A 24,034-nucleotide genomic window follows, 5' to 3' on the forward strand; every position below is an offset into this window, starting at 1 on the left:
GTTTTTAAAGGTCCCTGGCTGAAAAATAAGAATATGTTGCAGAAATAACTAAATAAAAGTATTTAAAAGTAATTAATAACATTAATTCCCATAATGATTGCATGTAATCTTTTCTGAGCTCTACAGTAGCTGCTGTTCTGTGTATCAGGACCTTTTAAGTCTAGTGACAGCCATGAGCTATAAGTTAGACTGTATAACATTTTCTAGTAGAATTAAAATGAAACGCTGCACAATACATCATTGGGGTTGCTATCTTGTCTGTTTTTAAAAGTTTAACGGGTATTTGGGAAAATCTGTTCAGTTCCATCTTTTAACTTGTAAGGCCTCCTTTTTATTTGACCGCTCCTAAAAAAACACTGAGACATCCTCGAAGGTTTAGCTGTTTGGCAGAACTGTGCATGCGTATTTCAAGTCTTCAGCCTTGCCGATTAAAACCTCATAGGAGAATCCAGCAGCATGCTGGATGACAAAGATAAATGGATTATAGTGGTATTTTTAAGTTTCAAACAGACACTCTGTCCAGTTCTGTTCGACGCGATCATAAAACTTAAAGCTTTAAATATTCCTTTCGTCTCGTTTCTTTTGTATTGTACTCTATTTTTAGATGGCTGGCCTGGAAGTTGGGAAGAAGTTGTTTGCCATCAATGGAGACCTGGTGTTCCTGAGGCCATACTCTGAAGTGGAAGTTCTCCTCAGGCAGTGTTTCAACAGCAAGGGACCCCTCAGGGTGCTGGTCAGCACCAAGCCAAGAGAGTAAGGCAGATCCCTGTGTGCACTGAACTGTGAAAATCGTCTTTGCGACTGCACATCTCAGTATTGGTTGTGTCTCTCTCCTTTCTGTAGGACGATAAAGATCCCAGACTCCGCAGACGGTTTGGGCTTTCAGATCCGAGGATTTGGACCTTCGGTGGTCCATGCTGTCGGAAGAGGTATGAGATATCTGTCTGGCTGCCTCAGCAAAAGGGTTGCATTTGTTTTTACCAGCAGCACAGCTGGCAGGCAGCTGCTGCCTCAGTCTGTGGGGAAATGCATGACTTGGCTGTTGCGTGAAACGTCACAATGATTTCCACCCACCTATTCACATTTTTTCTCATCGGATTATTTTCTCTGTAGGGTGTACAAAGGGCCTGCATTCATCCGAATCCTTCTCTCCCTCTGCTGTTCCCTAATATAGAAGCGCTGCTATCAGGGGTGGAACAAAATAGGGTCCAATCAAAAAACAATCCATAGCCTTGTCTGGCTCTCCTCGGGGGAATCGAATCTTTTTTTTTTTCCTAAAGCAATCTAAATGGGATAGGGGGGTTGAAAAGTGCAGGGTAGGCACTTGCATGTGGATTGTGAGTGTTGACTTGATGGTGTTTCCTGGGAACCTGCTGTGTGTTGAAGTAGAAGCACCGAGCTCAAAGTGTAGGATGAGTCTTAATCCCCCAGCTTTTCACCACAGCTCCTGTCCCCTGGTTTTTGGGGTCAGCAGGAACAGGTAATACCAATTAGGAGACACGCCTGATGTTGGTTGCGCAGAGAACTATTGATTATTGTGTCGTATCATCCAAGAGCTGTACTTGCTGATGCTTTTAGGGGAGGTCACAGAGAAACTGGTGCCCATGTAATGTGACACTACAAACTAGGGCGATGCTTGCAATGGATATCTGCATCCAAACCACTAAAATTATACTTTTATTGATTTGTTTACTGTTTGCTACTTTTGAATTACAATTGTACAATAAATAAAATCACAGCTTTCACCATTTTTTTTTAAGTTTGCAATATAGCAGTTGCAAAGAAAAGTTGAAGTATGATGCATTTTAACTATTTAAGATTTGAAGTAATAAGAGGGAAGATTAGAAGTTAACATAACTTATACTGAGTGCAGTGGTGCAACCAATTTAAAGTCTTCTTCCCGAAGTCACAACTTCCCACCGAAGGGGAAGTTGTTTCAGTGAGCTTAGGTGTGGGTCTTTCCAACCAATTCGGAAAACTATTTGAATTACTTATAGTCGGAGTAATTTATTAAACAGCTTATTTCTGAATGCCTCTCTTGTGTATTTATTTCATTTTTGTCTTCCATATTTCTCTATTTCTCCTTTCTGGCTCTGCCTTCAACCACCTGTATATGACTGATTTAGATAATTCCTAAATAATTCTGAAATGGGTGCCACCCAGAAATGTTAGTGTTCCCTATCTGGCCACCTATTTGAGCTCCCAAAAGACAAAAGAAATCAATTGAAAATATTTACCTTCTCATGTGCTTCGTCTTAGTGCTTTTAACCTTGAAGTTCTCCTGTAGTCTAAATTATGTCTCTTAGAGTGGCCTACCTCTTTAGATAAATGACTTCCCTCCTCTGAATACTAAACTCTCCTTCACACTGCTCCTTCAATGCTTAAAACAGGAAATAAAGACATAAATATAAACCCGAAGAATGTCGACTGCTGCAGTTTTGTGTTGAGAATGTGGACAATGTTCTTCACCTAAACTCTATTCTTTTCTCTTTCTCCAACAGGAACAGTGGCAGCCACCGCCGGCCTCCACCCTGGCCAGTGCATTATCAAAGTAAATGGCATCAATGTGAGCAAGGAGAGCCACGCCAGTGTCATCGCTCATGTCACCGCGTGCAGAAAATACAGACGACCATCGCAGGTATGACTAAGGAGAAGGTAGTATAGGCGAAAGGGGATAGAGTACAGATTAAATTAATCTAGCATAAGTTTTCTCCGTTTCAATGGCCATCATTCATAATATGTGTCAGATCAAGAAAGTGAAACTAGCAAAATAAAAGATAAAGTTGGGCCAGAAAAACACGATGCAGCCTTAAATTAACTTAAAACATGTATCGAAGAAAATATTTAAAATGTCCAACATTTAATTTATGTAATTGGAAAAAGAAAATGTCCCATATTAAAAATATTATTTATTATTATTAAGTCATGTGTGCCACAGTTGTTTGTATCTCTAAAAATTCCTATAAAATACATTTTACTGAAACATTTTTTGTAATTTATACAATTGACTCGCGCCAAATCAACTTCTGTAGAAAATGCAGCTTATGAGCCTGAAATACCTAGGTGCATTTCTCACACGTGACCTAATTTCTCAATATTGAGACTAACAAAGCAAATGAGTTTGCACTAGTGCAGGAAGTCTTTCGAGGAAAAAACAAGTCTCCATAATTGGACAAAGATTGAGCTTTGTGAATGAAAATAATCTTATTATCTCATTGTTAAATAGTCTGTACTTCATAAAGTCTGAGGACTCCAAAGCACTTTACATTATAATCACTTAATTACACATTCACACACTGACTATGGTGAGCTAGCAGCACATAGTAGCCCTCGGGCAGACGGACAAAAGCAAGGCTCCCATTCAGTTGGCGCCACCGGGTCTTCACCTCAAACACTTCAACCCAAAGCGGCTGAACTGTCTTGCCCAGAAACACTTTATCCGTCTCAGTCACGATAAAGTGTTTCTAAACAGATAAAGTGGGGGTTCGAATCACCAAAACACCTGTTACAGCCCGCTACCTCCTGAGCCCTGTGGTTTTGTACCACTTTGTTAAATAGCAGGCCTGCTCCTCTTCCAAAGGCTCTGGAAACCAGTGTATTTAAATAACACAAAGCAATAAGAGGCAAGGACAATTCTTTTTAAAAATGGGATTTATTTTTCCCATTCAATTATTGCCCTTAAGCTGAAGGTAGCAATAGAATATGCATTCCTTCTCTTGTCTGTTTTTGTCGTTGGGTTTGATTTTTATTCTTGTTTTACTTACAGTTTTCTATCTTTGAATGATCGCTTGCTGGTGGTGACATTTTGAACTACTAGCCGATTGATCTGTTTGTTATGTAATGGATTGGTAGCATGGGAAAAATGTGAGGCTGCAGAGAGAGAAAGAAATGCAAAAAAAAGAGCAGTAGTTATAAACACAACATACAGCCCCTCTTAGCTCCCAAAGTAATAGTAGTTTTAATAATAATAATAATAATAGTGTTTTGTTTGCTCCAGCAACGTTGACCGCTGGCTCATAGTGAAAGACTAGTAGACTGCCGATTGAGGAGGTAAAAAATGTGGAGATGACTGGAGAAAGAAGGGCAGCCGGGAGGGTGGGTTATCTATTTATTTTATGTGAGTGGTTGAAAGCAGACTAGTGTAGGAGGAGAGACCACCTGTTAAAGGTGGGAAATGGTGACAAAAGGTGTGTGTATTGTGTGAGTTAGCAATAATGTGTTATTACAATGGAGATTTTAAGTACTACAACAGGGGATCTAGTTTATATCTTCGGTGGCTACAGAGGAATCGCCTTCTCCTTCTTGTCCTCTGCATATTTCTGTGTGCGGTGGGGGGCGGGGGTTAAGCACATGAAGACCAGAGAGCAAGCACAGTGTGTATGTAGCCTTGGCCAAAAAAAAAAAAAAACGGTGTGGAAAACCGGCGCAGACAAAGACATGCCTGTGAGGCACGCTAGAATGGCTTGATTAGATTGGCATGGGTTTATTTTTGCGACCTAGCAGAGCACCATGTTTCCATATGTTTTTGAAATGTTTTTTTCTGGCCTTTCAGTCACCCTGTTTTATTAGAAGATCAGTTGCTATTAACGCTTATTTAAAACTGAAAGACTATGATTGTGGAGTGGGTACTTTAGGTTTTTTTTTTAGCATAATTTTTTTAGCAATTAGCTAGTTAGCATGAGTAGCATAAATAACACAGCAGGCGCTCGCTGTAATTTCTTGAAAATGTACATCCTTGCCTTTCCTAAAGTTGAACAAAAGATTTCAACCTTTTCAAATTGAGCATGTTTCATGATTTATATACATTATATATTGCTTTATTTAATCAGGTAAACCCCGTTGAGATCTAGATCTCATTTTCAAGAGGCACCTGAGCAAAAAATTTGCAATACATAGCAACCTGGTTACAAGATAAAAACAATTAATACATATGCACAAGTATAAAACAATAAAACAATTTAAAAACAATGACACTGTTTCATAGAATCTTGTTGCCTATCTTTAAGAACTGCTCAAAATAAGTCCAGTGAAATCATTTCCGACATCTTAAGTTCAGACTGCAACTGATTCCACGCTGTGGGGGCCAACACACTGAATGCCTGCTTCCCTTTTTCAGTTCGAAAGCGTGGGACGTGCAGAAGAATAATGTTATTACTAATGTTATTTACTTTCTAAAGATTAAAAGGATAAAAACAGAAGAAAATGTGTTATTCCTTTAGTCTTCCTATTATCCTTTAAGTGTCTTTCTCTCTTAGTTAATAGCAGATATTCCAGAAACACAGCTTCCCTTGAAAAAATGTCTTGCTTCTCTGAGCTTCCTCGGACTTCATCTCTGACATCTCACTAATACTGAGTGCCTGTTCACAGTGACATTGACACTTTTTGGTGCATTTGCACTTTTGCCTCCACCCTGCATGGTAAAGATATTTTAAACACTCGTTTGTGATGTATCCATGTGGGCTGGTTGTCCACACATAAAGTTTCAAATAATTTTAAACGTAAACTGAAAGAGGACAAATTCTTGTCACCGTTTGATTTGTTGGTGTGTGTATACTTGCAAGGGAGCTAATCCATTCAATAATAAGTAAAACTTCAAGATGCACCAAATTAATTTGCCAAAAACCAGAATCAGATTATTTTCTCTTGAATGGCTCTGATCAGTCATTGTCATGCTGAAAAGTCAGATATTTTTTCCCCTGTTCATTAAATTTTTTAAAACTAAGATCTACAACTAGTTTTGGTAAATAATCACATTTATGTGATGGATTATTTAATTTGATATTCTTTTTTAATTTCATTAAAAATTGAATAAAGGTTGCAATTGCTTTTGTGCAGAAATGCAGATAATCTTGTAACTTCTTAGTTAGATTCAATAATATATCCATCAATTAAAACAATTTTCCTCATTTCACGTTTGTGAAATGAATGTCTTTGGTGAACCGTCGTATTATTTTTTGCAGCAAGACACCATTAAATGGATTTACAATAACAGCGAGAGCGCTCTGGAGGAAAACCAGAAATCTAACCAGAAACCCACCCTGGACGAGAACGGAGACGGCTTTGAGGGCAAAGTGGAAGGTGACCACACACAAGCCTATTCACAAAGCACATTACAATCACCCATTTGGGAGAATACATTGTGGTCCACGGTGTTTGTGAATGTAACACACGCCTGTTCACCCCGACACACTTAAGCTCATTCTTACCGAATGAGACGCTGCTCTGAAACAGGCTCATCTGGATTGCGTTAGTCTGAGAGCAGCCGCTTCCTTTGGCTCATCAAGTGTTAATTTCCCTCAACAATTTATAGATCCCAAAGAGAGAGTAAAACAAGGAAAGCTATTTCCCTCTCAGCAAGTTGCTGCAGAGCAAAATTTATTGCCATATTAAGTCATTTCATTAGCATAGGACTGGTTAATTTAGTGGAACGACTCATCATTTTTTTTTCTGCAGGGATAGTTGGAGGAAAACCATGAGTAGTGTGTCTTATTTTTGAATTATGCTCTGACTTGGTGGTCTGAGGCCTCCTTTGTTGCTGAATGTGATGATGAAATCAATGCTTGCAACATCGCTAAAGAGCATTCCAAAATTTATGAATTCGTACCGTTTTGCTTGTGTGATAAAAAACATACTAAATTCTGCCTTTTGTGTAATTCTCCTATTATAGAAGTGATGGACAAATTCAACACAATCGCCATCATTGATGGGAAGAAGGACCATGTGAGTCTCACTATAGACAACGTCCACCTGGAGTACGGAGTGGTATACGAGTATGACAGCACTGCTGGCATCAAGTGCCACGTGCTGGAGAAGATGGTTGAACCCAAGGGGTTCTTCAGCCTCACAGCTAAGGTAGTGGCTCACTTTACTTTTGGAATGTTCACAAAACATTTTGTGAAGAGGTCAGCATGCAAATCATTTAAGTCCCACAGCAAAATACAAACTCGATTTTAGAGGAGGCTGTGAAACCTTCTAAAATGTATGTAAAGATTAAATCTGCATCTAAATATAGGAGAGTTGCAGCACATTCAGAAAACGTAAAAAAATTAAAGTAAAAAAAAGAATACTGAAGATGCACGGATTTCTGATTTCCAGTTTTTTTAAAGCCATAATTCCAATACCAGTATCAGATTTAATAGATTATTGATTAAATTAAATTAATTGATTTCTATTTCACAATTATTATTGGCTCAGGTCAAAATATTTCTTCTCTTTTCCTGCTCTGTTCATTAATAACTGCCTACCTTATGATTATGGACAATGTCACATTATTTTTGAGGAAGGAGTCTTTGTAGAACAGGCTAGACTGTGCTAGACTGGGCTTCTTCTAACTTCAACTTAAAAACACCTTGCTGATGCTGCATATAACCGTACCAAAGTCCTACTGTAGCTAATCACTGGTCAGGGCTGATGAAGTTTGAAAATCAATAATCAAAGTCAGCAGTTTTTGTACTTTTCTGTAGATCACTGAAGGTTTTTGTTAAAGTGACATCCCGGAACATTTTGAAAACAGTAGATTAAAGTGTGAGACTTTAAGCCATCCTGCAAAGCCTTTCCTTTCAAGAGAAAGGATCATGATCCTCCACTTTGAGCCGAGGCAGAAACTTTCTGGTCTTTAATGCCTCGTGAGAAGTTTTTAAGCCAAGAGGAGCTCTTTAGCATGGGAAAACGCTTAAATAAATGCTGCTCTATGCAGTCAGCTGTTGCATCCAGAAATGTAACCTGAAGCCTGAACATGCATGCAGGAAGCCATAAATCAGTTCTGCTTAAAGCTGAAACGTCTGTAGGGAATAAGCTCAATTGGGATGAACAGAAACAAGAAGTTTGGACAGATGTATGTAAAAACTTTAAAGCATATAAAATTGGCAGTAAAAGGCTTCCAAATGATTTGCCCTTCAAATTGACTTTTTCTTTTTTTTTTTACAATTTGTTTGCTGCAGTGTTGGGGCTCCTCTTACCTTAGTCAAGTTAATCATTTATGAGAAGCCATGAGAAAAATCAAGTACATGGCTTGCTGCTTTTGTCTGACTTAACAGGAAGGAAGCAGCCAGATCCTGCCAGTTCCAAATCTTATCTTACTGACCCTTAATGGTTGTGACTAGCTCTATAAAATCAGGAATATTTACAATTGGCTACGCTGGATAATGCAGGTCCAATACGTCCCGTTTTCCTGTAATAGTTTCTAAAGGAGTGAAAAAGGTAAATCCGTATGAAATACAATGGAATGGACCAAAGGCAAATACAGCTCATTTAGTCTGTTCTTTGCTCCATGTTTGTCATTGTGACCCTGTGATGTCCTGATAAATTGTCCCCATAAGGTGCCAAAAAGTGTGTAATATTTTTCTGTCCTCTGTATATCCTAATTGGCTTTTTGCATGAACAGAAACAAATGGGGGCAGGAGAGAAACAAACAATTTAGACTTTGTTTTGATGATAATGTTTATAAATAAACATAACTATTCAAATAGGAACACTAAAACTTTCTATTTTTTGTGCATGAAATGGATACACCGTTTTGTGATTTGAATTAAAAATGACTAAGCATTTAGTTTTAATCTGTAATGCTCTGATAACAAAACCGAGCATTGCAATGGCTCAGATTTTAAATGAAAAACATTGCATTGTGTAAAAAATAAAAAAAATGTTTGTGAGCTAATTCTGCACACTTAAAATCACCAGCTTTTTTCAGAAGGTCTTGCTGCAAATTAAAACCGACAGCCGCATTTTAGTTATTTCATTTCCCGCCTGGTTTAAGAGCATGTCTTTTATGTCCCAGCAGTGATGTTAACAGAATGATCATTATTGATTTAAGGCACACGGAGGATAGCGGGTCCACTCAGACATGGAGATGCAATGCTTACTGAAGTGAAAAATACCCTTTGCAGCATCTTTCTGCCAGATCGTATAATGAACGGCATCTCTCTTATAGTAAATTATTTCAGATCACATGTGAGAATATGCCCGAAGCTAGATTTGCAGTTGTAGCATATTGTCTTTACTGTAAAGCGTTTTTCTAAATAAGAAACCCATTATAAAAACAACCCTGCCAAATAGTATACCATAAAGTATTAAAAGCCATGAAGTAAATTGTATAGGCCCTTTCCCATTGCTGCAAAGTGAAAGTAATTTTAGTATTATTACAAACATCTGCTGCAGCATCCTGTATCATCCTTGGAGATTTGGGTGCTCTGTTTAATGCGGGTAACTCTACTTCAGTCTCTTCCTGCAGCTGCATTTTTCACCTCTGCTTTTCTCCAAGTATCGCCTTTCCTGTTTTCTTTATATCTAATTTTTGATCTGAACAATCTGGGTATATCTTCATGAATTTATGGAATGTGGGAACTTTATTCATTCCAGTTTAGCTGCTCATGAAATTCTGCAGAGAAATAAGACTGGGTTTTTATTCATGCGCCATTCGTATGATTTTCTCATATCAATTCATCATCGCTGTCTCTGTTTACCCTCGTCGGCGAGCAGATCCTGGAGGCACTGGCGCGGAATGACGACATGCTGCTGCAGATGTGCAGCAGGTTGAGCTCCAGCTGTGACGTGATACCCGACGACTTGCAGGTACGCTTCAGTGCGATGTGCAGCGAAAGGGCGGAGCACATCAACCGGCGCGTCACCAACTACAGAAAGGTACAACAATGCAAAATAATGATTTGAATCAAATAGACACCCTAAGATTCACTGATATTGCAGACAAATTTTTAAAAGGAAACATCATGTTACTTTATTCCATTGCGTCTCTGACATCAGGGGAAAAGAAATGGAAGTTTGAATAATATGTCTGTCTGAAATTCTGTGTAGATTTATAATAATGGAATAAATTGGTATTGCTTGAGCAAAAAACACTTTTCTCCTTTTTAAAAAATATCTGGCAGAAACAGTTTACATTACAATATTCCTGTGATGTTGACATAACAGAAATACAATAGGAAATGAACAAGAGAATTATATATATATATATATATTTACAAGAGAATTCAAAAAGACAACAATCATGTAAAATATGAAGAAAAAGGGAGAAAAAGCAAAGCAATCGGGATTTTTAGTGACAGAATGTATAGATTATGAGGTGGATGAGTGGCAAGTTCTGTTCTAAAACCATAAGAGGTTTAGTTTGTATTTTTCCATAAACCATGTGGGGGAAACATCAAATCTGGGGGCGAAGAGGCTCTCTGGTCAAAGAGACTAAAATTCAGCTTACATGTAAAGTTCTATGAGTGGTGAAACATTGACACACCATCTCCACAATGAATCTCGATGATGGCAATATCATGATGTAAGAATGCCCTTTTTCTATTGTTTTATTAATGAATGTCGTTGGCCAATATGAAGGAGTGAGTAGCTGTGAGGTTACTTACCAATAAAGTTTGAACATTTGGTTTTTCCTTAGAATCTGACAGTAATTAATACAGAAATAAATTAAATCCAAGAAGTCTACCTGAACTCTGTTTAGGTTGGGCTAGAGTGTGTTGTGAAATACTAATGCTACACATCACACTGAACATGGCATCTCCACCATGACAATGGGCCTGGCAGCATTATGCTGTGAATGGAAGATGGATAAAACCAAATTCAGTGAAATGAAAGAGGAAAACTTGTCAGAGGTTGCAAAAGACTTCAGATGTAGGATGTGAGGTTCATGTTTTAGCATAATGACGACACTAAACATAAGGCATTCTTTAGATCAAAGCATATACATGTGTCAGAATAACCCAAAGTCCAAACCCAGCAAAAATCCCAGTGAAAATTGCTGTTTGAAGATTCTCCGTATTCAAATAGACTGTGCTTGAGCTATTTTGTAAAAACGAAATGTCAGATACACTTGCAATGAAGTATAAATACAGCTGCGCGCAACACATGCATTATTTATTTTTATTTGCAAAAAACCTTGAAAACATGTGTCCTTTTTTTGCCCCACTTAATGATGATGTACTACTTCAGCTGGTAAATCACATAAAATGTACATGACATTTTATGGCTGTGCTTGTAACATGACCAAATGAATATTGTAAATTGCCAGAAACCGATGATAAAATAGCGAAACTTTTCCAGAACACAACATTTACCAGAACCAGGACTTTGTAAACCAAATTTGAGATGGAAAGTTGAATTTTTTTGTCAGTTCTCTTTAACATCTGCACACATTCCTCCATAGGCAATGCATGCAAGTGTGCGTGAGAAAAAAGAACAGACTGACTCGACATTAGACAGAGGTCTTGGATTAATTACCACTTATAAATATCCCTGCAAAGTCACAGCCAGGACATCCAGTTGTGTAAGATCCCCTTTTGTTGCAGAATGTTCCTCCTCAGATCTCCGGAGAGAGACGGAGCGGGAAGTGTGGAGGTAGGGAATGATTAAAGCCGAGATGGACAGAAAGATAGAGCAGAAAGTGATCAGAAGGAGAGATTTTTGACTTGTGCTATGAAACTTAGAGCTCCACATTCCATTCAATTCTAATTAAATGAATAATAAAATAAAATAAATGACCCGACTCCGGATAAGCGGAAGAAGATGGATGGATGAATAAAATGACAGATGTTACGGCAACTCCTCTCCTCTGTCCTTTATAGTTAAACTAACAACAATAACTGAAAATAAACACTTTGTTTTGTTCCTTGTTTAAAAGATGCACTGTAATATAATATAATTGGGAATCTCTTTCTCCAAAGAAAGCTTAAAAAAATAATTCAGTGTTACTAAACATCTGCTGTAAATACACAAGTCGGCATGTTGGCGCTGTGATGGAGTTCAGGGAAAAGTACAAACAATTTGAGTGGATTCAGGACGACCTTCCAACTCCCTATGCACTGTGTTTTTCATAGATATTAAATTTCCTATAATTTTTCAGAAGTTTTCTTTCTTTCTGGTTGTTGTCAGATGTTCCCCCACAAATCCTTGATTGTTGAGCCCTTCTGGAGAATATTTGGCCCCTAATAAGCTGCGCACACAGGATCCACGTGTGGAAGATTGATCTGAGTTTTGTTGCAAAGACATGTCTTTCAGTAGAAAACATGTTTGACATTTACTCTGGAAAACAGAAATCTGCAGCTCTTCAGCAGCAAATTTGAAACATGAACTCACATTCCGGAGCTTGCTGAAGTCAAACATGAAAAGTCCCAATTACAACACGATGATATGAGCGGCTGCGCACCATTTCAACTCCGTTTACGTTGGTCTAAACAATAAAGGGGTTGTGTCGGGGTCTGGAGATTTTTCCACATGTATGAGCAATGGCAGTCTTAGGAGCCTGTTTTAAATCTTTGATTTGCTTTAAATATTTGAGTTGCCACATGAAACAGAGAGAATGCTGAAATTGTACTGAAATGCTTTTATTTTTGCTTTTATTTCAGAGCCAACTCTCAGATAAGTAAAGGGCAATGCAGCATTTAGTTAACAGATGCTCTGTTGTGACATGTAACCTTTCAGTACTTCCCATCAGCTAAGCAATACAAGGTTACATCTTCTTAAAATGTTTCCATGCTTTGAAAAACTTTGATTACAAATGTAACCCACCTGGAAGTTATTACAGGGGTGTCCGCGCATCCTTAAAAAGTTTTAAATCCATGTATCTCAAATTAAAACCTTAAAATGCCTTTCTTTCAGATAAAAGAAAGTTGACTTTAAATTAGTTAATCACAGATCTTAAATTTCGTCATGGCAGGACTATTTAATCTTATTATATATAATTTGTTCTTCTCTTTTCTGTCAAACAAATGTTTGAGATCCATGCAGACGTCTTCATTCCATTCTGTGAATTGAGGCGGTTGAAGGTACCGCTGATGCTAATGCTGATATACCCGTGCTAGCTAGCATTTTCTTGTGCTTACCGTGGAAAAGTGTAAATTTATCGCCAGTTGACTGGACAACGTTCATCTTCACCACTGACTCACTTCTGTTGCCCACTCATAGGATGCTATGTGCATTTTGGGCAATAAACCTTGTCACTACTACAATACAAAATATTTTTTACATTTCTAATGTCGCACTGGTCTTAAATTTAATTCATAATGGTCTGAAAAAGGTCTTTAAAAGCCTTAAATTTTAGTTGGTGAAACCTTAGAAATCCTGTATGAAAACAACTATAAACTCATCATCTGGGTGGATCTCTCCTTTACTTTGATACAGTTTTCTCGGGTACTGAAGAACAGAGCGTGGCCCACCTTCAAGCAGGCCAAAGCCAAAGTCTCGCCTCTCCACAGCAGCGACTTCTGTCCCACGAACTGCCACATCAATGTGATGGAGGTCTCCTACCCCAAGACCACAACCTCTCTGGGCAGTGCATTTGGTGTACAGCTGGACAGCAGGAAGAACTCTTTGGAGAAGAGTGCACGCAGCGCAGGAGAGAGTGGTGAGGATAGTGCAAAGCATAGGCATTTTATTTCATTATTTATCTAACTGACAGGGTTGTACTGATGAGAGGGGTTTGTGTACAGGTAAGCTGAACCCCATGGTGAATGCCCAATACACAATCACAACTATGGCTGCCCCGTCCAGTCACAGTCTGGGTCGGACGGAGGGACACGGACTTCGTTTTCTGCTCCGAGAAGACGACCTGCTCACCCTGGACGCATATCAAAAACTACTTTATAAACTCACCGCTGCGGTCAAGGAAATGGAGACACACGGAGCCCAGATTCACGAGTAAGTAGCATTAAGTACTTTATGGTATAGAAACAAAGTACTGCATATTTGTGATGGAGAAGGTTAACGTTAGCATTTTGTATTAACAAAAAAAGAGAAGCATGGAGTACATTTGTATTCTGTCCACTTCACTCCGATACCCGTAAAATCTAACAGAGCTACAGTAACTGTCTTGAGAAGTTATGCAAATGTAAATAAAATTCATGTTTGCAATTTATTTACAGCATGAACTCTACTGTGAAGGCTTCAGAGGTTTGCTAGAAAACATTAAAGAGCAAAAAGCATCACAATGACCAAGGAACCCAGCAAACAGGGTTGCGTTTTAAAATAATAGCTTTGAATTTCTCACAGAATAGTGAAATATTAAAACCTGGATAAGCAGAGCAACAATCTGAGAAGCAGCCCCTGGTAATTCTGCAGAGATTCACAGCTCATTTTGGATAATCTGTCAACAGGACAACTATTAGTCATGTACTTCTCTATACTGATCATTATGACCAGGAGAAAGCTAAAATAAGCATCATTTTCAGATTGCCATAAGTCATTTAGAGAACACAGCAACCATGTGAAAGGAGGCTATCTGGTCAGATGAGACCTATAATCGATTTTTTTTGCTTTATATGCACCCTGGGCACAGTGCTATAGTAAAATATAGTGATGGCTGCATTATGTTGTGGGAATGTTTTCCATTAACACGAAAAGAGAAGCTGCTCAGAGTTGATGGGAAGAATGGATGGAGCTAAATAATGAGCAGTTCTGAAAACCTTTTAAGGTCACCAGTGGTGTCCGGTTGCTAGGTGAAACTGAAAATCACAGACTTTCTACCTTTCGTTTGGCAAGGCCAGAGGTATTTTTCTGAGCAGGATGAGGGAAAAGTTTGAATTTTCCAGATGTGTAAAGTTGGCAGGTACATAAAAGAACAATCATGGCAGGATTTTAAATCCAAGTATAATTTTTCTTCTACATTACAATTACGCAATACTTTGTGTGGGCCGGTTAAAATGCAATACACTTTAGGATTGTAGTGTGAGAAAATGTGTATAAGTACAAGCAGTATGAACACGCTGCATGTCAAATACTGAATTGGCAATGTGTGTCAGATCAAACCACTTTATTAACTGCCTTTTTTCTTTTTTTTACCTAAAAGCCTTCCAGATAAATGAATTGTAAGAAAGGAATTGAATGAGGTAGATATGATGGACACATTGCAAGAACAACTTAGACCATTTAAATTAAACATTTGAAAACATAGAAAACATTAATTTCTTCTGACTCTAATTTAACGTGCTTCATTCTTTAACCCAGCAGTTAAGGCATTTCGTTTGCCTCCTAGAAAAAGGATAAACTTAGAATCCATTGCTATATTCAGGTTCACCACTAAATCCAACTAATTATCACTCACTGAACCTTTAATATCATAGCCTTTAATACGTCTTAAAGTTCAGGCCAGATTTCATGAGGTGACAAAATCCCTCTGGAGACTTCAACTGTTTTTATTGCAGACTGCAGAGATGTTTATTTCTGTTGTAAAGTATTTAACCATGATGGCTGACTTACCTTTGGGGCTAAAGTTATTGAATGCCCCATAGGAATGTGTTTTTCTATTAAATCAGCCAAAATCTGTTCATTCAACATAAACACCAGTTATGTCACTTATCTTAAGCTGTTCTTAGTTTGTTAATTATGTGAAGAAAATAACTGAAGACTCTTATAAATTGGGTATGAATGCAGGGTTCACTGTTCTGCAGTAGAAAGCTCCACGGAACAAGAAATAAAATCTCTACAAAGAAAAGCGGATGTTGTACAGAGTCAGCCCCTCCTCTGTAAAAGCTTCTCACTGTGAAGGCATGAATAAAACTTACCTGCACAGCCGTTAATAACTGCTTGCAGACAGCTTTGTGATTGTTAAGCCTGCTATGAATCTTCAGATAATCATTCCATTGATTTAGTCATTAATAGTCTCCTCTTAATTTAGTGAATGAGATTAAAAGTTGCCCGATGAAGCGGATCTGTCAGCTCACTTCGTAAATGATGAGCAGCGTCCTCAGCAGGGTTTTAATGTCTGAGTCAAGATAAATTCTGTCATGCTCCTGTCACTGCCAATTAGCTCGCCGGCATCCTTGCACACTCCGAAGCGTCCAGGAAGCATCTAGTGAAGCGATAATGACCTTTACCGTGAGCTGTCGACATGCAGACTACACAGAAAGAGCTTAAGGGTAGGAGGATGTGAGAATGGGCACGAAGGTTTTCAGCGCAGGAACTAATTTGGCTTGTTGCTGGTTGCAGTCTGGCTGCATCTTTTTGACCTCTGCAGGACTGCTAAGCCTTCCTTAGCACTTCTTTAGATTGATTTGTATATTAGACTGTTCGCTGGCAGGCCAAGGATCATTACTAATACTTGTCATGGCTCTGGTTCTCCCCTTCTGAGGTCTCCAGATTCATTTTTTAAGTCTCCAATCCTTCGTGTTTGGTTGCTATCTTCATAAGCTTGGATTTTGTTCACTTTTTTAGCCTCCTCCTTTTTGTAAGCTTGATGGGAAAATCTCTTAGAGGTTCTATTCTACGAATATAATGAATCCCTGAAGTGGCTATTTTATGTTGAACGTATCCTTCTTCCGTTCTGAATGCCAACAAAGGAAGTCTGCTGTATATTCACAGCAAAGTATAAATATCCATATAATTTAAGGAAAGATTACACTTTGGACACAGTTTGGCGTTGCATAACTTCTTGGCAGACTTTCGAGAAATCCATTTTTAGGGAGAGACCTGTGACCTTTTGTTTCTATGCCTCCGAGACGGGGGTCACAGCTGCAAGAGGACATACTCGATGACGTATGTCTTATCAGGACTTCCTCCCTTCCAAGTCTGAATAACAAATCTCCTTACATTGCCCTTCTATTTCCATAACTTTGTTCTGAGGTTGCACATTGAACAGCACCTGGCAGTGATTTAAAGCTGCAGAAATCTTGGAGTGATTCACCTCAATCTATATTAAAGTGAATATATGGTTGTATTTTAGAGCCAGAAAACATAAAAATCAGGAAAATATAAAACATAAAAACATTATAATCAGTTTTTCCATTGTTTTTAAAGCGCATAAGTAATTTTAAAACACTCTCCTGAACATGAGTCATATCAGGAGAGACGTTGTATAACTGCTCCATCTTGAAGCCTCGTACTCACAGTCGCCGAGGAAGCATAATGGATTTCTTTCTTCTATAAAACTTTATTTAAAGGAATACGTACATTAGCTTCGTGGCTGAGTTTTTAAAAAGAGAAACATGCACAGTCACTTAATTGCCTTCAAATGTAATTTATTCTGGCAACACAGCTCTTGTATTTCACCACTACGTTCTCCTTAGTGGTAAAATCCAGTCTCTCTGTTGGGTGCCAGATTTTTAGGTCTCAGAGCTGCTGCTTTAAGATAACAATTCTCCCAATTTTTTCTTTCACTCTTAAGAAATCTTTAGGAACTCAAAATTAAGCTGCAGATATGGTTGTTATTTTTGTTCTGGATTGTCATTGGTATATGCATTGATGCCCATGTTCTTCATTCTTTTGCTGCAAATTTCATCTGAACTTCTTGCCTTGCTTCCTTTTTCTTTCTATCAGAATTTTCTTTTACAGATGGAGGTTAATAATGCATATTAGAACCAAATGTGCCATAATTTAGTAGTTGCATTGAAGTATGCTTTTTCTTTTTTTTGCCTGCTTTTATTCTCTTGGTCATAGCTTCCCTGCATTTGAGCCTTTAGGCCACCTTCTCTGATCCATGTATTGTTATTCTGCCATGTCCCCTAGTGCCCATAATGGCTTCACTTCTTTAGTAATGAGCAGCCAATCACAGATCTAGCAGGGCCTCTCTATGGCGATGGAATGCCACTTTGTTTTTTAGGGGCATTATGGTAGATTCTGGACCGAACTCTAATGAGGGCATCTTTGCTGCCTTGTCGGCATGCAAATGAATAGAAAGGAGGTCAGATGGGAGAGAAAGGGTAGAGTTGAGGAGATGTTTGGCTGGCGTGAGGAAGCTATGTTCATTTTGATGAAGAACAGACTAACGCAGTCCCTCTCCAACGCTTCCACTTTGAAATGTCTTGGAGGCCGATGGAATGACGTAATGGAAAATGTAGGCAGGCTCAAACTGAAACGAGTCCGAAATCTAAACAGACATCGCGTGTCAGAGCAAATGCGTGGGGGGGGAGATCAAAAAAGTACAAGCCTAGCATTTATTGGGATATGGCTTTAAACAGCACCATGTGTTGTTGCAACTGTGAAAATATCCTGTCCATCCTCTTCCTGCCCCTCTGATAGACATCTAACAGAACAGAATAAAAGTCAGTGGTAGCACAGAGAGGGGAACTGATCTCTGCATCCACGTCACAGCATGTTGATACAGCTGCCCCTTACATGATATTTGAATCTTTAAATACAATTGGGACCTCTGAGCATCTTAAGATTTTGTGCCGATGCCAAATTGAAAGAAGCCAGGGTTTTGTTTGGCCCACACAGTCCGTTATTGGAGCCCCAGACATGAGTGGCGTCTGTTGCATACTGTAAACACTGCATCAACAACCCACCAGACGATTGTATTAACTTTATTATTTTGATCTTTCTATCATGTGTTTTGTGTAATTCTTCTTCACTTTTTTCCCAGCCTTCTATCCTCCATCACATATCCTGCAGCATCAGAGGTGAGACACCCAGAGAGCTACATCTCTGCAGAGAGTGAAGGGGAGAAGGCAGAGAGGAATGGGAAGAAGGTGTGTTTCAATGTGACAGGAGACGAGCAAGAAGACTCTGGACATGACACTATCAGCAACAGAGACTCATATAGGTAACAGTCAAGAGAGAGACGGTCACATAACAACTGGTGCTTTTAGTAACTTGTTCTTTGTAATAAATGTATTCAAACTAAAACAATAATGCATGACTTAATGTTTTCAAAATGCATTGGATCAAATCCATTTTTTGAACAAATTTGACCTAATGTACCTAACTTTAGCTCAAATTGAGCTAACCAAAACTAGGCTAAATTAAGATGAGTTTAACAATGGTAAGTTGAGCTAAGCTATTATAAAGTAAGCTGTTGGTGGCTAAGTGGAGCAGAGCTAAAGTATAATTATGTTACATTAAAATAAAGTAAGTTAATTTGATGTAAGATAAGGTTAAGATAACTGGAGCTTTTTTGACCAAAGTTAAGATGAGATGAACTTAGTTGAGCTAAATTGAGGTAAGATAATTTAAGTTGTTAGGATAAGCTTAGCTAAACAAAACATGCAAATGTATTTCAGATGAGTTAAGATACTTATTCTATACCAAGTCAAGCTATGCTTAGGTTTATATCGCATACCTTTTACCCCAGTCCCAATAATATTCTGTTCTTTTTTTTCATCAGTGACTGCAACAGCAATAGGAACTCAATTGCCTCCTTCAGCAGCATCTGCAGCAGTCACTGCAGCTCCTATGTTCACAGTGATGACATGGATTCAGGTGCACAAACATCACAGAACAAACACAAATATTGTTTTGTTCATCATATATATCTTACATGATGAAGTGTTTAGGAAGTTAAGACCTTATATTTGCAATAGACTAATCAGAATTTTCATAGGAGTAAAGTCCTCCTTTGTGATGGTTCAGAATTTCTACATCTTTTAGAAAATGTAAAAAAAAAGGAGGTAACAAGGACATATTTTTTTTCTTTATTGTGAAGGAAAGACACTGATGTGGTCCAAATGGCTGATTGTATTTGCATTTCTGCAGGAGATGAAATGCCATCTAGTGTGTGGCTGTCCCATGACAAGCAGAAGAAACTACACAGCTTCCTAGAGCATCTGTTTAGCCAGGTGGGTTAGTTAAACATCTTAAATGTGAAATTATGTTAGCAATCCTAGAGGGCCCGAGGTTGCATGATACTGTTGTCCAGATGTTTTCCTTAACCTAAGATATTAAAATATTAACAAGATGGTTCCAGGAATTAGCTTTTCTATGATTTCTATGATTAACATTTCTCATTTTTCAAAGGTCAGCTGTTTATTGAAAGCTGAAGTGGGATGTTTTATTGTAGCCCCAAGAAGGGCAAATGGAACAGCCTTGATATTTTCTGGGACTTTTACAACAATAGGGCATGAGGATATTTCTATCATTGATGGAAAAAGAAAAGGAACAAAGCTGTGCTGCTCTTTTTGTCTGCTTCCTGTAATATGTTGTAATATAGAGAAAAGTCCCCAGCTTTGTTTCCCCCCAGCATCACAAACTGCGAATGCGTTTGGGAGGGGGAAGCAGGTGTTGGTTATGCGGGGGCGGCTGGGGTCTTTTTTTATTTTTCATGTTTTTGGTCCCCTGTGCAAAGTTTCCAATCTGGACGCAGTGGGAGACTGTATCAGGTGTTCTATGTTTGACCCAAGTGCTTTCTTCAGGTGGACTCAATCACCAGCATGCTGAGAGGAGCGGGGGTGGCGCGGGTATTCGAGCAGACAAAGTGCTTCACGCCTGCAAGAGGGCTGCAAGGTAAAACCACCAGAAAAATGCAAGCATTGTGCTTTTTTTTCAGTCATTACTGGAACACCTTTTGATCTTAGAACTTTTGTTCCATTGTGCACTTGCGACCACCTTTTTCTCTGTCAATTTCTACATTTTCAACTGCGACGTCCACAGTTCTTGGGAGAGTTACCCCCTGATGTAGGTCTGAGAGGAGGAAGATGATATAAAAGGCTCTCAGGGCCAATATTGACTTATAACAGAGCAGGAGCTGGATACACAGGGGCTGGGACTTCCTGTTGTGTACTGTGATGCTAGGCAGACACATGGGAGCAAGTGTTGTAAGTGGATTATCAACATTTAGAAAAAAATATAATTTTTAAACATTTTCTCTCCATTTATTTCCATTTCTGTCTGTAGTGTGAAGATAGCACCACTATCTTATCTATATTGCATAAATATTTAGACCTTTTGGAGTTTTCTATATTTTGTAGCATTACCATCAGAAGCCTTCATGTAGTTTGATATTTTGCTACCATTTTGTCACCTGACCCCATTTCAGCCTCAGTGTTTAACCTTGGTGTCGATTGTTAGGTCATATCTCTTACAGGGAAATGTAGGAAATGTGGAAGGAAAGGCTAAATTTATCTTTATCATTTCCTTCTACAAATACAAACTAGCTGACAGCATTCTTTCATCATCCCTGAAACTTTCTTCAGATGGCTCGACCCATTTCTCAGATAAAACACCAAAAGAAAGTGTGCTTGTGTGTGTGTAGTGCAAGCTTGCTTCTCAGTGAGTCATTTTTCTTCTTCAATGCAACAAAAGATTGTCTTGTCTTGCATTTGTCTCTATTCCACTGTGCAAAACTCACTTGCAACTAAGGCTTTGTGTCCTAGCGTGTCCCTTAATGCACAGCTGTGAGTACTTTATGCAAAACAGCAGATTACCTATTTATTTTGTACGTTTTGGATAATTCAAGCCTCCAGACACCTCGGCCAATATGGTGCACCAGCTTCCCTCTCATCTCCAGCTGTCCTCAAGTGAGCGCAGATATGCTTAAACACAAAATAGAGCCGCTTGTGTTCGCTTGCCTCCAGGAGGCACATAAGGGTTTTATCGTTGCTGATCCATCTCAGCTTTCGTAATGCCTACGGTTGATAATACAGCAAATATGATTATCTAAGAAGTGGAGGATTTCTGCATCCAAACTCACACTTTTTTCACCTAGAAAAACACACGCTTATTGTAAGATCTTGCTGTTTTCTTTTTATGTAAACTTTATTGTTGGTCTGGTCTCTTATGTAGATTTAAGGGTTTTTCAACTCATGTATTATCACTACTCTTTAAAAAGTGGTTGGAAAAAGTTGCTTGTACTGGATACAAGTACAATGTTAAAGCCACAAACTATGTGACCACCCTGAGAGGAAAATTAGCAATTTATTTGTTTATAGTGAGGTTTGGATTGTTTTCTTTTAAGATTTTGTCAGCTGAAGCAAAAACTGCGAAAAGGCCACAAATATTTATTAACTGGTCACCAAGTTTTAAAGTGTTTATGCTCCTTTGGCATCCACAACTGTAAACTTCAATATTTTTTATTTGGGTTTCATGTGCCAGACCAATATAATTGAATCTTTAATTAAAAAGTGGAAAGAAGATGATATATGGTTTTAAAATCTATCGTTATCTCATTGATACCCTTTAAAAATCTCCGTCATCTGAAAATAAAAAGATCATGAGACCACTACAAACCTAAGACACTGCTGTTCAACTAAATTGACAGGTTTGGCAAATAAATTGCTAATCGAAGCAGGAGCCAAGTGGTTCTTGGTACCTTTGGAGGAGCTGCAGAAATTCACAGCTCTTACTTATACTTTAGAGATTTAACTTGTATGAGAAGACTTAAATGACTGTGTGTTGATGTCTATTCAGCACACAAGCTCTTTTATCTTCTACCTGCTCCTTTTTGAACAAACTGTGTAAAATCGCATGTTAATTGACATAACTATTTGTCTTATAATTTTTTTTTTCTGTTTTTACATTTTATTATCCATCCAAAATAAATTAATTGTTAGAGCTGATAAGAAGGTGAGTGGAGCTCAACACAGGACAACCCTGGAAGAAAACCCAGTACAGACTGCTAAAACCTTGAGATTTTCCAACAGAACCATAAACATGCAGCCAGAGCTAAAGTATAATGATTTAGATCAAATCATAGTCATGTGACTCTGTGAAAATTGAGGCATAAATCTAAGTATCTGTGGCAAAAACTGTCATCTGATCCAGCATCCCTTCCTGAGACTCTTTACTTAATAATCTGGCTTTTATCATATTGGTTTTTCACACTTGATTTATTCTGAGGAAGTTGTTTCAAATTTTGCCTTGATTTTCCTAGCTTATCAGTAAGGCTAAGATGTTATTTCTATTTAAAATGTCCCTTAGATAAACATTGTGGGGAAAAAAATCCACATTGAGTTGGGTCAGTATAATTATTTATGTTTGTTTTCCACCCAGAATTCCTGCAGGAGATGGAGCCCAGGGTAAACTGCGCCAAAAAGCTGCGCCTCCACATCAAGCAGGACCCATGGAACCTTCCCAACAGCGTTCAGGGGCTCACACAAATCATTTCTAAATATGTAGAAGGTCAGTGTTCACCTGAGATGCCGCAAAAACGTGGCACATGCACAAAGCCAAATATAAATCCACAATGTTTAAGCCGTGAAAAGCACGCAGTCGCACACTGTGCTTAAAAGACAGAAAAATAATAATAATCTGGCTTTAAATAAAATGTTTTTCGAATTGGCCTATTCTTCAGTGTACCCCCCCACCCCACCTGTTTATTAATTGAAATATTAGACTATTTTGCTTAGTAACGGCTCTGCCTACTTTAAAATGTAAACCTATAACCATCCTGGGACTCATAAATTGGAACCGCTGAGCTGAAACTGTAAACTCGCTGAGAATTGCAAAGCTGTTTGTGGTGAGATCCTTTAATTTTTGCCTAGAGAGGGTATTTTTTATTGCCAGAGGAGTGTGTGGTTTTGTTTTTGTTGATTCCTGGACTGAACACTCCCCCTCCCTCCCCCCCCTCCCCCTCCACACACACACACTAAAGTGGTACAAGCCCACAGTGGGAACAGTACCAAGCACTAACAGCCTGCCACTCGACACTCCTGGGAAAGGTGAGCTGGTGGTCACGACTGAGGAAATACAGAAAGACAGAGTTATTATTAATGCATCTCACAAGGCTCGTATTTTCATCAGTGTGGCTTCCTGCTTTGTAGCACAAGGCTATGACTATAAACAAATATGGATTTATACTGTTATCTTTTTCTCCTCCCTGTCTTCTGGTTTTCTATATGTAAAATAAACCAGTTGTTGAGCAGGAATAATGTAAACCATTTAAATTTCTCTGAAGTATTCACTGATTTTCTTGCATTTCTTGTTTTCAGAGGTGAAGACACGACTGCTCTTGGTTCTACTGCAGTATACAGGTTTGTTCTGCCATCATTGTTAAAACTGAGCATAGTATTATGTGCATTTTAAATCATTTGCTGGCTCTTAGCTCAATTTAGCTTCAACTTGTCATGTATGGAGGTTACGTTCAAATTATTTATTTCAAATTGGTTCCAGCTATAAACCTGTCTGCAGTATGAATGTTATGGATTATCCTCAGAGGTTAAAACAGGCATCACCAACCTTTTTCAGTCTGACAAAGAATGTTTGCCCTCGCCCTTAAAACTTTAAACATTTTATGTGTGATAATTAGTTAATTCGTCTTTAGGATGTCTTCCAACTATTGTTTCTCATGTTAAAAAATGAAGAGCTTTGCATTATTCTTATGAGCCAGTTAGACTTAACATTTACTAATAGATTATCATAACAGAACACCAAATTA

General features: G+C 38.4%; 1 protein-coding gene across 1 annotated transcript in view; it reads left to right on the top strand.

Moving 5' to 3' along the window:
- Positions 1-24,034, top strand: part of prex2 (phosphatidylinositol-3,4,5-trisphosphate-dependent Rac exchange factor 2) — a 101,165-nt gene that overhangs the window by 51,246 nt on the left and 25,885 nt on the right. The window contains exons 18-31 of the mRNA XM_028005291.1: positions 605-753; positions 844-929; positions 2,502-2,638; positions 5,961-6,078; positions 6,668-6,852; positions 9,478-9,639; positions 13,138-13,360; positions 13,446-13,653; positions 18,311-18,490; positions 19,052-19,146; positions 19,420-19,502; positions 20,076-20,166; positions 22,651-22,779; positions 23,589-23,630. Coding sequence (XP_027861092.1) covers positions 605-753; positions 844-929; positions 2,502-2,638; positions 5,961-6,078; positions 6,668-6,852; positions 9,478-9,639; positions 13,138-13,360; positions 13,446-13,653; positions 18,311-18,490; positions 19,052-19,146; positions 19,420-19,502; positions 20,076-20,166; positions 22,651-22,779; positions 23,589-23,630 — 1,888 coding nt within the window. The remainder of the gene's footprint in view (positions 1-604; positions 754-843; positions 930-2,501; positions 2,639-5,960; positions 6,079-6,667; positions 6,853-9,477; positions 9,640-13,137; positions 13,361-13,445; positions 13,654-18,310; positions 18,491-19,051; positions 19,147-19,419; positions 19,503-20,075; positions 20,167-22,650; positions 22,780-23,588; positions 23,631-24,034) is intronic.

This window comes from Xiphophorus couchianus, chromosome 21 (genome assembly GCF_001444195.1).
Source record: "Xiphophorus couchianus chromosome 21, X_couchianus-1.0, whole genome shotgun sequence".
Taxonomy (NCBI): domain Eukaryota; kingdom Metazoa; phylum Chordata; class Actinopteri; order Cyprinodontiformes; family Poeciliidae; genus Xiphophorus; species Xiphophorus couchianus.